The 14373-nt window shown below is 52.0% G+C and overlaps 1 protein-coding gene across 1 annotated transcript in view; it reads right to left on the reverse strand.

The window, feature by feature from the left end:
- Positions 1-14373, reverse strand: part of CFAP74 (cilia and flagella associated protein 74) — a 66361-nt gene that overhangs the window by 10956 nt on the left and 41032 nt on the right. The window contains exons 17-24 of the mRNA XM_007448974.1: positions 14118-14162; positions 9049-9125; positions 8524-8646; positions 5629-5750; positions 3211-3339; positions 2908-2995; positions 2271-2444; positions 1387-1520 (exon numbers count right to left, since the gene is read on the reverse strand). Coding sequence (XP_007449036.1) covers positions 1387-1520; positions 2271-2444; positions 2908-2995; positions 3211-3339; positions 5629-5750; positions 8524-8646; positions 9049-9125; positions 14118-14162 — 892 coding nt within the window. The remainder of the gene's footprint in view (positions 1-1386; positions 1521-2270; positions 2445-2907; positions 2996-3210; positions 3340-5628; positions 5751-8523; positions 8647-9048; positions 9126-14117; positions 14163-14373) is intronic.

Here is a 14373-nt window from a genome sequence, read left to right on the forward strand (position 1 = left end):
CCTTCCTAGGGGAAAAAAAAAAAAAAAAATATATATATATATATATATATTTATTTATTGCCCATTTTTGTTTCTTTTTCTGTCATGTTTAAAAAATTTTGGGGGGGGTCTTCCCTGGTGGCGCAGTGGTTGGAGTCTGCCTGCCGATGCAGGGGACATGGGTTCGTGCCCCAGTCCGGGAAGATCCCACATGCCGCGGAGCGGCTGGGCCCGTGAGCCATGGCCGCTGGGCCTGCACGTCTGGAGCCTGTGCCCCGCAACGGGAGAGGCCACAACAGTGAGAGGCCCGCGTACCGCAAAAAAAAATTGCCTAAATATTTATTTATTTATTTATCTATCTATCTCCTCTGGGCTCAGCATGCACTACTTTAATACCTGAGGTCTCACAGTTCGAGCTTTCCTAGCCTCCCCAAGACGGCTCCTGGCTGAGTTTTTGGCAGTTTCAATTTATACGTAGATAGTTCTTGAAGAAACACTAGACGCACATTCAATCAGCAAACATCTACGGAGCTTCTGCCATAGGTCCTGAGCACTGAGGTTATCTCACAATCCCCTCTTTTCCTGGGGTTTGTTTTCCAGAGGCTGAGAGTGTTGTGAACAAGCCCAGAAGGGTCCCAGCCCACGGACGGGTCACTAAGTCTGAGGGGAGGGGTGGGCAGTGGGACGCAGCAGGGTGGCAGAGTCTGGTGCCTGGTTTCCTCCACGGGTTCTAACTCTGCACTTTGCTCCCAAGGATCAAGACTGTGAACCCCTTCCTGCTTTCCCTCAGGTGCGTCAGATCCTGGGCCCGCCTGTCCCGCCATGGCCACGTGCCCGGCTGGAGGACGGCGTCAGCCCGACCTTACCCAGGGCTGCCCAGGCCCCCACCCAGGACCAGACAGCAGCTCGGGCTGGAATGTGGGTGGGGACTGGAGAGGAAGGGAAGGAGAGGGGCAGGAGGGCTGGTTCCACGTGGGCGGGATGCCCACCACATTCCAGACCAGAGGCTGATGATCCCAAGTAGCAACAAGAGCCGGCCCTTGTGCCAGACCCCCTCCACTTCCAGTCCATTTCTCCCTCCCCAGCACCTTCTTAGCCCCAGTTCTCAGGGTAGACACGGAGGCCAGGGAGGTCCAGAGACTGGCCCATCACACGGTGCATGGGGGCGAGCGGGGCTCGTGCCCAGGGGATGCTCTGCACACTCACACACGCCCACAGGTGCACTCACACATGTGCACAGCACACACGCCTGCAAGGCAGCCTGGATCCCAGGCGTATGGACCTGGGTCTAAGCTTCCTGAGGCCGGCACTGTTGCCCAGCCCTGTGGTCAGCCTGGACGGCCAGAGGCGGCTCCTCCCAAGCTGGCTGCCAGGGCCCTCCACGCGCCCCCCTCCTGCCAAGCTCACCGGTTAATCTCTGACTTGCAGACGAGCTCGAAGTTGTACTCCTTGGCCTTGGTGGGCTGAAAGATTACGTCGAGTTGCAGAGTTTCCAGCGGCAGGATTGTCCCGAACCCATCATTGGGCTGGATGTCCACAAACTGGCAAACGGAAGACCACGGATGCCAAAGCGAAAACTCAGTGACCCGCTGGGGAGGGCCACAGGGAGCCGGCATGGGCATGCGTGTGGCCGGGATGTGGCAGTGTGTGAGCAAGTGTGAACGTATGTGTGGCTACATGCATGTAAGATGCATGTAAGTGTGCTACATGGGTGTGAGCCCCTGTGTATGTGATCATGTGTGCAGATGAGTGTGTGTGAGAGGGTGGTGTGCGTGCGTGTCTGTGTGTGTGCCTGCATGTGAGCACTTGTGTGTGAGTGTGTATACGTGCGAGTGTGCATCTGCATGCATGTGAGCACGTGTGGATATGAGTGTGTGTGTATGTGTCTGCAGGCACATGTACACGTGTGTGTGTGTGAGTGTGTCTGTGTGTGTGACTGTGTCTGCATATATGTGAGCGGGCAGCGGGGTCCTTGGTGGCATGGCCCTGGAGGAGTGAGGACAGCCAGGCCTGGGCCTCGTCTTGGCCGCCCTGCAGGGCCAGGCAGGCAAGAGTCCCGGAAGAAAGGACGGGGAGAGGACTCTGGATCCTGAGGGTGCAGTGGGCGGACCGAGGGCAAGAGAGGCAGGGTGAGGTGGGGATGGGGCCGCGGGCACGAGGAGAGGGTCGGCCGGAGAGACGCCCCGGCCGAGGTGCCTGGAGGTGAGTGTGGAGTCCAGGAGTGGCTCAGGCGCCTGGACCCTGGGCAGCAGCCCATGCCCCAAACCTCCTGCTCTGACCACACGAGGCACCTTGGGGAGCCCGATGAACCCAAACTCCTGGGGCAGGAGGGAGTGGTTGCAGAGGCTGACTTGGGTCCTGATGGCCTCGTAGATGGTGCAGTAGCCGAAGTCCACCCCCGCGGGGCTGAGTTCCAGGTCCGAGGTGGTGACTATGGCGTGGACAGTAAACCCCACGGGTTTGGTCTGAAGTGCAGAGGGCAAGCGCATCCGGTCACCGAGGTCAGTTCACGCAAGTGTTTCCAAAAATGAGAACAGCACCATCCCGGCTGTGAGCTGACGGCCGATGGTGCACCTTTCAGGGACACAACCCCTTCCCTGTTGGCCCCTGGCTTGGGATGGGCAGCACGGGCAGGCGGGTGCAGGAGTGCGCGTGTGCACACACGTGTGCACCTGTGCGTCTACGTGTGCGGTGCATTGTGTGCTCACATGTGGCGTGCGTATGGAGGATGTGCACACTCCTGGGCACCTGGGTCTGAGTGTGGGGTGGACTGTACACATGTATGTGTTCGGGTGCCCTGGGGACAGTCCTGCCGGCCCTGGACAGCAATCGGGGCCTCTCTCCAATCCACAAAGACCCTCCCTCCGTCTCCCCAATGCCCTCTGCTCCCCAAGGGCGCCCGCGCTCCCAGAAGTGCCCCACACAGACCTGGCCAGCCACCCGGATAGTCATCGGGGCCTCCAGGACTCTGCTTTCCTTGTCAAAATACTTGCCAGCATCTTCGGGGAGGGAGCGTCTGAAAGAGACACAAGGCACTTGAATGTTCTTTTCTTCTCTATATTTGCAAAACGACAAAATGCTGAACTATGAGTGTGTTTTCAAGTCAGACGAGAGCTGGAAATTACATAAAAGGTAAGAAACACAGGAGCCACGACGTGGGCGTCGAGCCAGCTTCCGGCTCTCACCTAGAGTCCCCCCCACCGGGCAGAGGGACCCTGCCGCGCCACGCACCTGGGCAGGAACTTGAGCCGCACCGAGTAGGACGACAGGGCCTGGATGCAGCCGGTCTTGGGCAGGAGCTCCAGGTGGCCCTGCAGCCCCTTGCACACCTCGAAGTTCAGGCGCAGGGCGGCCTTCGACCTGCAGCACCCGAGGGCCAGGCGGGTGACGACGCGTTTGGTCCCTGCGGGTCGGCCTGTACCCACCCCCACCAGGGCCCAGGGCACACCCTCCCAGATGCTCCCCACCCGCTACTGTCGGAGAGTCTTCAGAGCCCTGCTCGACAAGGGCAGGTTTTCCTGAAGTGACATCTGCTGAGGAATCCTTACAAATAAAAACATCGCAACTGAAAGGCGCCCAGTCGGTTCTCAGAAACCTAGTGTTTTCTGGGAAGACCCTCGCCAGACAGGTGCTGGGTGCAGGGACCTGGGGGGTGGGCGCCGGCCCTCCCAGAGTTTTGCCCTTCCCGCCCAGGCGTGGGCACGTGTCAGCACGAGCCCTGCAGGACGCTCGGGAGGTCCCCAGACGGCCAGGCCTTGGCCAGTGACCGCAGTTTCCCCAATTTTTGTCCCTGTTTTCAACTCAGGGCCAGCCAGAGAAGCCAGATGTGCCCCCAACCAGCCACGTGGGGAGCCCCATCCTAGCCACCACAGGCCACAGCCCCCATCGGTGCGCTGCCCCTCCCCTCCTGCCTTCCAGTCTCCAGGAAGAAAGGTGATGGGCAAGCTGCCCCAGGCCTGCGAGGGAGCCCCTTCCTGGGCTGCCCGGGAACCCTGGGCCGTGGTCCAGAGCCTCCCAGGCCTTCCAGCCCCTCCTTAACTGCCTGGGATGATTGTTGCCTACCTCATGGCTGCTGGGGCCTCACCCTGAGGGCTGAGCCCCTCTGCAAGGAGAGCCCACAGCCAGACAGAGACCCCTGGGAGATCCATGGGCTCCTGGGTGCTCCTGGCTGAGGAGGAGTAAAAGGGGGCCCCTTTGACCTCTGACCCCCAGTGTCACCAAGCCCTTCCCCTCAGTGACCTCTGGCCCCAGTGTCACCCAGCACTGGGTGTCCCCTGCCACGGAATGTGCCCAGACTGGCCCTCCCGCCCTCAGCAGGCAGCAGCCCCACCCAGGTTCCCGTGCTGGCTGGGCTCCTCCTTGAGCAGCTGTTAATGTGACCAGAGTCATTGCGAAGGAGCTCCTTTGCTACACCTGTGTCCATAAACCCGGTAAACTAAACAAGTGAGTAATGCTGAATTCTAAAATCACTCAACAGGGACTTCCCTGGTGGTCTGGTGGTTAAGACTTCCCCTTCCAGTGCAGGGGGTGCGGGTTTGATCCCTGGTGGGGGAGCTAGGATCCCACGTGCCTCACGGCCAAAAAACCAAAACATTAAACAGAAGCAATATTGTAACAAATTCAATAAAGACTTTAAAAATGGTCCACGTTAAAAAAAATCTTTAAAAAAATATAATAAAATCACTCAACAAATGTACGACGTTGAGCCTGTGCCTTGGGGAGGGGCTGAGAAAGCACAACTCCCCGTCCATCCCCCACCCCCCGGCTCCCCATCACCACCCTGCCCAGGAGTGGACACGCTCTGCGTCCCGAGGTAAACTGACCAGAGCCCTGCAAAACCTAGTTTCCTGAACAAATCCACCTGAGTTCTGTCCCGAGTTCCCAGCTCCCTGGTGAGAACAGGCCCCCTGACGTTTGCAGTGCTGAGGCCCAGGGACCCAGCGGCTGGCGCACGTGCCAGTCGTTTCCACCCAGGCCGCCCATCGCCGCCCCTGCCCCCAGGCTGGAAGCGGGGCCCCGTGTGTCAGCAGTCTGCCAGGTACGCAGGTGTTTGGTTAATGAAAACCCATTAAAAGCTCTAACTGTAGAATTTGCCTGCTTTTCTCCATGTAATTGAATTTCACTAAAAATTAAAAAGAGCATAAAAAAGAAATGACAACTGTGGTGTCCGGACGCCCTTGCAAAACACTGCAAATGAAACATGCTTCTTGTCTCGGGGCTCCGTCCATGGTCCTTCAGAGGACATGCCTCCTTCCCTGTCTGTGTCTGAGAGGGGCCTGGCCTGGCCATGTTGGGGGCGAGCTCCCCAGAGATGCAGGGGTGACAACGCTGACTTACTCTCACGGTTCTGGAGGTCAGAAGCGCACACAGTCTCCGGGGGCAGAAGCCCAGCTGCGGGCAGGGCTGGTCCCCTGGGAGGCTCCATGGGGAATCGTTTCCTGGCTTTTCCGGCTTCTGGAGGCACCGTGTCCCTTGGCTCGTGGCCCCTGTCCCATCTTCAAGGCCAGCAGCCTAGCATCTGCCAACCTCTCTGACTCTGGCCCTCCAGCCTCCCTCCTACGACAGCCCTGGGATTCCAGTGGGCCCTCGGGTTAACCCCCGGTGACCCCCACCCCGAGGTCCGTGACCTCAGCCCCGCCGAGGGCTCACCGTGTTTGGACAAGGATGGAGTCCTGATACAGCCGGTCGTACATGCAGATCTTTAGGTCTACGTTGGGCTTTGGCACCCAGACTGGCACGTCGATAGCAACACCGGCGACTTTGAAATATAACTGAATTTGAACATGAAAATCCGACAACACGTATTTCCATCAGCAGAGCAGGCGGTGACCGTGAGTACTAACGCAGAGCTCAGCGGCAGTGTTTTGTGACTCTTACAAAAACTGGAAGGTTAATAATTAAACTGGCCATGTTTTGGAGATCTGTGGCACTTTTTACATCATATAATTTAAACAATCCTTTTTATTTTCAAAATTTTTCAACATAAAAAGAGAATGGTACGATGGATTGTCATGTACCCACCACGCAGCTTCATAAATATCAACATTTTTAGCTGTTTAAAAAAACCCGGGCTTCCCTGGTGGTGCAGTGGTTAAGAATCCGCCTGCCAATGCAGGGGACACGGGTTTGAGCCCTGGTCCAGGAAGATCCCACATGCCGCGGAGCAACTAAGCCCGTGCGCCACAACTACTGAGCCTGTGCTCTAGGGTCCGCGAGCCACAACTACTGAAGCCCTCATGCCTAGAGCCCGTGCTCCGCAACAAGAGAAGCCACCGCAAGGAGAAGCCCGCGCACCGCAAGTAAGAGTAGCCCCCGCTCGCCGCAACTAGAGGAAGCTGTGTGCAGCAACGAAGACCCAACGCAGCCAAAAAAAAAAAAAAAAGAAATTTATATAAAAAAAAAGAAATAGAAAGTCATGTGGGATTTAAGGGCTGGGAAAGGGGAGGGGACTGTTCATTGAATGGAAAGTAGAATTTCCAAATAACAGGGAAAAAAGGAATAAGTAGCAACTTGATCAAACCAATGAAAACAAGAAAACTGAAAGTGAGGAAACAATATGATAAAATGAATAGTAGACAAAACTAATGCAAGTAGTAAAACAAAGTGTGTCAATGTTATGCTGCAAATGCACTGGATTCTCCCCCTAAAGGCAGACAACCTTAGTCTGGGTCCACAGACAAAACCTGGCTCCTTAAAAGACACACGAAGTCATTAAAAAAGGATAAATATCAGAGTGGGTGGGGGGGGGAGGACAAAGGGATATGAGGTGAAGGTGAAGCAGAGGAAAGCAGGAGTGGCCCTGTCGTTATTGTGGGATCAGCTGGATATAGAGGTGCCATGAGCAGTAGGATGAAGGGGGATGTTTGGTTCTGGTGAAAGGCACAATTCACGATAAGAAAACAACTATAAACCCTCATGCATGAAACAATAAAGCAGCTGAACAACAAAGCAGCTGAACAGAGCCCTCTGTTAGAAGTGTAAGGAGACCTCTTGCACTGTTGGTGGGAACGTAAATTGATACAGCCACTATGGAGAACAGTATGGAGGTCCCTTAAAAAAATAAAAATAGAATTACCATATGACACAGCAATCCCACTACTGGGCATACACCCTGAGAAAACCATAATTCAAAAAGAGTCATGCACCAAAATGTTCATTGCAGATCTATTTACAATAGCCAGGACATGGAAGCAACCTAAGTGCCCATCAACAGAGGAATGGATAAAGAAGACATGGTGCATATATACAATAGAATACTACTCAGCCATGAAAAGAATGAAATCCTGACGTTTGCAGCAACATGGATGGACCTAGAGGGTATCATGCTTAGTGACGTAAGTCAGACAGAGAAAGACAAACACTGTATGTTATCACTTATATGTGGCATCTAGAAAATAAAACAACTGAGTGAATGTAACAAAACAGAAACAGACACACGGATATAGAGAACGAACTAGTGGGTACCAGTGGGGAGAAGGGTCAGGGAGGGGCAAGACAGGGGTACAGGATTAAGGGATACAAACTACTGTGTATAAAATAGATAAGCTACAGGGCTTCCCTGGTGGTCCAGTGGCTAAGACTCTGCACTCCCAATGCTGGGGGCCCAGATTCGATCCCTGGTCTGAGAACTAGATCCCGCATGCCGCAACTGAAAGATCCTGCATGGCACAACTAAGACCCGGCGCAGCCAAATAAATAAATAAATAAATAAATAAATAAATAAATAAATAAATAAATATTTTAAAACATAGATAAGCTGCAAGGATACACGGGACAGCACAGGGACTATAACTGAATTGTATAACTTTTTTCTTTTTTTTGGCTGCACTGCACGGCTTGGGGGATCTTAGTTCCCCGACCAGGGATTGAACCCCAGCCCACAGCAGTGAAAGTGCTGAGTCGTAACCACTGGACCACCGGGGAATTCCCTATAATGGCTTTAAATGGAATAATAATCTATAGAATTTTTGAATCACTATGCTGTACACCTGTAACTAAAAAAAATACCTCCACAAACTCAGAATCCTAGTAAGAAACAAAATACAATAGAAAAATTGGCAAATGACTTGAAAAAAAAAAACCCCACGGAGCGTATGAATAATGTGAATGATCCAGCTAATAAATCTGTTTACAGACATGAAATACACTTTCTTCATATGCACATTATCAATTTATAAAATCAATCTTGCCTTTGGTTACAAAGAAAACTAACAAATTAAAAAAAAAGACTTTGCAGATGATATTGTCTGAGCATAATTCAATTTAATAAACTTATAAATAAATAAATCTAAAAAGTAATGATAACAAATTTTAATTACTGGGAAATTAAGAAAGACATCCCTAGTGATTAAGTGCAAGGGGTGTGTGTGTGTGTGTGTGTGCATGTGTGTTCACAGGTGTGCATGTGTTGGCTATGTTGCCAGCCATGTGTGCCACTGACTAGCCATGCAAGCATGGGCAGTGCGGGCAGCAGCCTCACGTGGTCGTGGTGGAGGGGACGCGGAGGGCGGGGACCCCGTGCCCAGGGAGCAGCAGGATACTCACAGTCGGGCACTGCTGATTCTTAAACACGACCTTGAACCTGGTGGAGACCGTTCCTGGGACGATCGGGGTGAAGATGACGGGCACTTTGATGGAGCTGAAGGGGCCAATCTGCCCCTCTGTTATCTGCACGGCAAGAGAGGTGGGCAGGGCCGCTGAGCCTTCACGTTCCTGTCACGGTGTCTCCCGTGGCCTCACCACAGCCGGGTCACTGCGGGGGCGAGTGGTGGCAGCCCCCATGCGTGCACTCGCTCTCCTGATGACACGGTCCTTGCACACACACGCACGGCCCCCATGCTCTGGCTGGGGAGGCCCTGCATTGGTGTCTCCTCTGAGCTGGACTAGGGGCACCCAGGGCCCTGCCTCTGCGGCTCTGGACCCGCCCGGCCCCAGCCTGAGACGGGGCACCCGGACACCGGCTGAGACAGCTAACTGCCCAGAGGAGGCGAGGCCAGCGGCCAGACTAGTCCAGTCCGGCTCTGGTCAGATGCACAGACCATCCTGGGGCCGGAAGGAGGTGGGCCTGACCTCTCCCAGTGAGAACTCCGTCTGTTCCTCGGTGGGAGGTACAGTCACGATGGTGGTCAAGGTCACTCCCTCTGATTCTGGAAGAGAAGGGTCCAGGTGTGACGCTGGCCAGGCATGGCTGGGCAGCTGTGCCACACCCGCTAGGTGGCCACCCCCAACCTGGCCTCCCAGGGCCGTGAGGCCCGAGGGGGAGCTGGGGCGCTAGGGCACCATCCGGCCCCCTCCCACCCCCAGACCAGGTGCTGTTCTGGGGCTCGTGAGGGCCACCCCAGCCCTCCTGCGCAGACAGCTCCTCCTGACAATACCATCTCCTGCTACCCCACCCTTTCCCAGGGCTAGGGGCCACAGGAGGCTATCACTGTGGCCCCAGGTTTGCGTGGATGTGCCCCCGCAGACCCCCTCCCCCCGTGGCCATCTCCTGGTCAGGGACCTCGGGAACTCGGGGACCCACAGCTCAAGCCCCAGGCCTGGGGCTTCTCAGGTGGACTTGGACAGTGGGCACTGCGGCCTCTGGAGCAGGAGGCTGGGGTGGGAGAGGGTCCCTAGTTGCCCAAAGCCCCAGCGCAGGGAAGGGGGTGGGTGAAGGATGCTGGCCCCAGGGCGGCCCGGTGGGTGCAGCGGCCTGAGAGCAGCGCATCGGAGAGGGGACGGCCGAGAGGTGGACCGTCTGGGGCTTCACTTCAAAGCAGGAGGAGTGGAAAGTGGGCTCAAGGAGGTTTGCATGAAGAGGAGGAAACAGCAGGGTGTTGTGTCAGGGCTGGGCCAGGGTGGGGCGTGGGGAGGGGGTCAGCCGTTTCCCAGGGACCCACCGGAGCCCAAGGGGCTGCTGAGCCCTGGAAATGTAACACGATATCCACTTTCAGGTGATAATAAAACGTTCGCAGCCTAATTTTCACACTCATTTAGCCTTGTCTGTGTGCACGCTGCCTGCATGTTTTGAACATCTCTTCCCCACTGGTGGGCCATTGATCCCAGCCCGCCCCTCGGGATTTCGGGAGGCACCCCAAGAATGGCAGGCCATCCATCAGGAAGGGTAGGCCCTGTTTCCTCTCATCTGAGAAGGTATTCCTGTTGACTTTGCACGTGAACAGACCCAGTTTGATAGGAGAGGCGAAGGTCAGCGTCCTTTCTGAGTCCTTCCCCAGCTGGGCTGCCAGGCTGGCCCTGTGGAGACCCCAGGTGCACTGCTGCGGCCTGCCCCAGGCTACCACAGGGCAGTATGCACCATTTCTGGGGCCTGGGGTTGTAAAGGCAGAGGCCCCCAGTTCTGGCTCCTCCAATGTGGCAGACTTCTCATGCAGCCAGCAGCTATGACGGTCACCAAGTTGGGTGGGGGTGAGTGGGCCAGTTGGCTCCCACCACCCTACGGTTTACGTCCTTGTCTGCTTCGGGAGTTACCTCAGTGAGAGCCCAGACCTGGGCCCACAGGGTCCTTCCCTATGCCCTGAGTCCAGGCCGGATCCCGGGGTCAGCTTCTCCATCTTGCATGGATGCTGGCTGGGGTCACTTGGTGACCCAGGGTGGAATTGTGTTGGTCAGTTTGCTGGGAATACGGTGAGCTTCCACTAAGTCTAGAATCAGGCTTGTTAATGATTAGGAAGACTTTCATTAATTATGTGTGCAGTGTATCTGCTCCATGCATCCATTCTGTTCTGTCAGTCACAGAGTTGATATTTACTCACTTCCTGGAGTTAGAGGCATTTTGACATTTTAGAACATTCTCAGCAAGTAGCTCTTTAAATACTGTCTTTTCCTGACTCCAATGGACAAGTCGCTCCTAACTCATCCTCAACAGCACATGTGTTGTGCCGCTACTTTCACGTTTCCATCTCTATCTTCTAGCTCCCTAATTGTCTCTTCAGCAGTGTCTAATCCACAGTTTAACCCAGTGATTGGGGTTTTGTTTGTTTTCAGTGATCATATTCTTACTGCTAGAAGTTTTATTTGGTTCATTTTCTTTATTTTTTTTTTTTAAATAAACTTATTTATTTTTGGTTGTGTTGGGTCTTCGTCGCTGCGCGCAGGCTTTCTTTAGTTGTGGCGAGCGGGGCTACTCTTTGCTGCGGTGCGCGGGCATCTCATTGCGGTGGCTTCTCTTGTTGCAGAGCACGGGCTCTAGAGCGCAGGCTCACTAGTTGTGGCGCATGGGCTTCATGGCTCCGCGGCATGTGGGATCTTCCCGGACCAGGTCTCGAACCCATGTCCCCTGCATTGGCAGGTGGATTCTTAACCACTGTGCCACCAGGGAAGTCCCTCACTTCAATTCTACTTGACCTTATTCCTTTGTGATGTTTTTCAAAGTATTAAGTGTGCTTATTTTATTTTCAATGTCTGATCATATAATATCTGAAGCACGCAAGATCATAATGCTCTCTGTCGTTTGTGTTGAGGGATTTCTCTCCCATTTCTTTTTTTTAGTGTAAACTTCTGAAAGCTTTGACAAATGCATACAGGGTGTATCCCCCACCACAATCAAGATACAGAACATTTCCATCACCTCCCACCCCAGCTCTCCCTGTGCCCCTTAGTAGTGAATCCCTCCCCGGCTCCTGGCAACCACTGGTCTGTTTTCTGTCCCTACAGTTTTGCCTTTTCCAGAATGACACATAAATGGAATCACATGGTTTGCAGTTTTCTGCATCTGACGTTTTTCATTAGTGTGATGTCGTGAGGTGCATCCGTGTTGTGTGTGGGTCCCCAGTTCATTCCTTTTCATTGCTGAGTAGCACTCCAGAGCAGAGAGGTGCCAGGTTGTTTATCCACTCACCAGTCAGCAGACGTTGGCAATCACAAAGAATCCCTCTCCATGCATTCACATGCAGGTTTCTGTTTGAATTTAGTTTTCATTTCTTTGGGTAAGTACCTAGGAGTGAGGTTTCTGGGTTGTACGGGGTTTGCTCGACTTTATAAGAAATTGCTGAACTGCTCTCCACAGTGGCTACACCACTGCGCACTCCCAGCAGCAACGGACGAGAGTCATGGCAGCCCCTCACCAGCACTTGCTTCTGTCAGGGGCTAGGGTTTAATCTCGCCCTTCTAACAGGCGTGTAGTGACGGCCCATCGTGGTTCTAATTTGTTTTTCCGTCTGTCTACTGTTGTCGAGTCTTTTCATGTGCTTACTTGCCATCTACACATCTTCTTTGGTCAAGTGTCTGTTCAAGTCATTTGCCCATTTGAAAACTGGGTTATTTGTTTTCTAATTGAGGTTTCAAAGTTCTTTATACATTTTGGATCTGTTCTTTTTTTTTTTTTTTTACATCTTTATTGGAGTATACTTGCTTTACAATGTGTGTTAGTTTCTGCTTTATAACAAAGTGAATCAGTTATACATATACATATGTTCCTATATCCCCTCCCTCTTGCGTCCCCCTCCCTCCCACCCTCCCTATCCCACCCCTCCAGGTGGTCACAGAGCACCGAGCTGATCTCCCTGTGCTATGCGGCTGCTTCCCACTAGCTATCTACCTTACGTTTGGTAGTGTATATATGTCCATGCCTCTCTCTCGCTTTGTCACAGCTTACCCTTCCCGCTCCCCATATCCTCAAGTCCATTCTCTAGTAGGTCTGTGTCTTTCTTCCTGTCTTACCCCTAGGTTCTTCATGACATTTTTTTTCTTAAATTCCATATATATGTGTCGGCATATGGTATTTGTCTTTCTCTTTCTGACTTACTTGGATCTGTTCTTTATCAGGTCCGTGATTTGCTAATATTTTCTGCCAGTCAGTGGCTTATCTTTTTCTTTTTTTGTGGTACGCGGGCCTCTCACTGCTGTGGCCTCTCCCGTTGCGGAGCACAGGCTCCGGACGCGCAGGCTCAGCGGCCATGGCCCACGGGCCCAGCCGCTCCGTGGCACGTGGGATCTTCCCGGACCGGGGCACGAACCCGCGTCCCCTGCATTGGCAGGCAGACTCTCAACCACTGCGCCACCAGGGAAGCCCTCAGTGGCTTATCTTTCATTCTCTTAACAGTCTGTTTAGAAGAGCAGATAGTTTTAGTTTTGATGAAGTCCAGAGGTTTTTGTTTTTCTTTTTGGAAGTATATACAGTTTATAGTGTAAACTGTACAGTTTAAAGAATGGATCATGCTTTTGATGTCACATCTAAGAAATCTTTGCCCAAACCAAGGTTACACAGAGTTTCTCCTATGTTTCTTTTAGAAGTTTTATAATTTTAGGTTTTACATTTAGATCTATGATTTTGAGCAGTTTTTGTTTACAGCGAGAGGAATGGATGGAGGTTAATTTGGGGGCATATGTTTATCTAATTGTTAAGGTCTCATTTGAGGACAAGACTTTCTTTCTCCAAGGAATTCCCTTTGCATATTTGTGTGGGTCTATTTTTGGACCCTTTATCCTGTCCCACTGAATCCCTGTGTCTCTCCCTCTACCAATATCATGCTATGTGTTACTCCAGCTTTAGAGGAAGTCTTGAAATCAGGTAGTCTGAGTCTTCTAACTCTCTTCTTTTTCAAAATTGTTTTAGTTATTTTAGGTCCTTTAGATTTCTATATAAATTTTATTTGTTTAAAAAATTTCATTTATTATATATATTGGCTGCACTGGGTCTTAGTTGCAGCACACAGGATCTTTAGTTGCGGCATGCATGCGGGATCTAGTTCCCCCACCAGGGATCGAACCCAGGCCCCCTGCATTGGGAGCTTGGAGTCTTACCCACTGGACCACCAGGGAAGTCCCTCCATATAAATTTTAGAATCAGCTTGTCAATTGCCATAAAAAGCCCTGCTAGATTTTGATTAGAATTGCATTCATCTACAGCCAGTTTTGGGAGAACCGACCTCTTAACAATATTGAGTCTTTCCATCCACAAGCTCCATGGATCTCCCAATGTATTGAGGCCTTTGATTTCTTTCATCAGAGTTTTGTAGTTTTCAGCATACAGACCCTGAACATTTTTTCTTAGCTTTATAACTTAGTAGTTCATGTTTTTGGTGCTATTATAAATGATACTTATAAAAATTTAATTTCCAATCGTTAATTTCTATCTAGAAATATGCTTGATTTCTGTATATTGTGTCCTGTGACCTTGCTAAACACACTAGTTCGGTAACTTTTGGGGGATTCTTTGAGATATTCTAGATAGACAGTCATGTTGTCTGTGAATAAAGCTGATTTTATTTTTTTCTTTTCAAACTTTATTTCTTTTATTTCCTTTTCTTGCCTTATTGCACTGAATAGCTATGAGTGAATGAACATCTCTGCTGTACTCCCAACTTTCAGGAGAAGCATCCAATCTTTCATCAAGTATGATGTTAACTGTTAGGTTTAGTTTTTTTTTTTTTTTTTTTTTTTTTTTTTTTTTTTTTT

This window comes from Lipotes vexillifer, unplaced genomic scaffold (assembly GCF_000442215.2).
Source record: "Lipotes vexillifer unplaced genomic scaffold, Lipotes_vexillifer_v1.1 scaffold835, whole genome shotgun sequence".
In the NCBI taxonomy this organism is placed as follows: domain Eukaryota; kingdom Metazoa; phylum Chordata; class Mammalia; order Artiodactyla; family Lipotidae; genus Lipotes; species Lipotes vexillifer.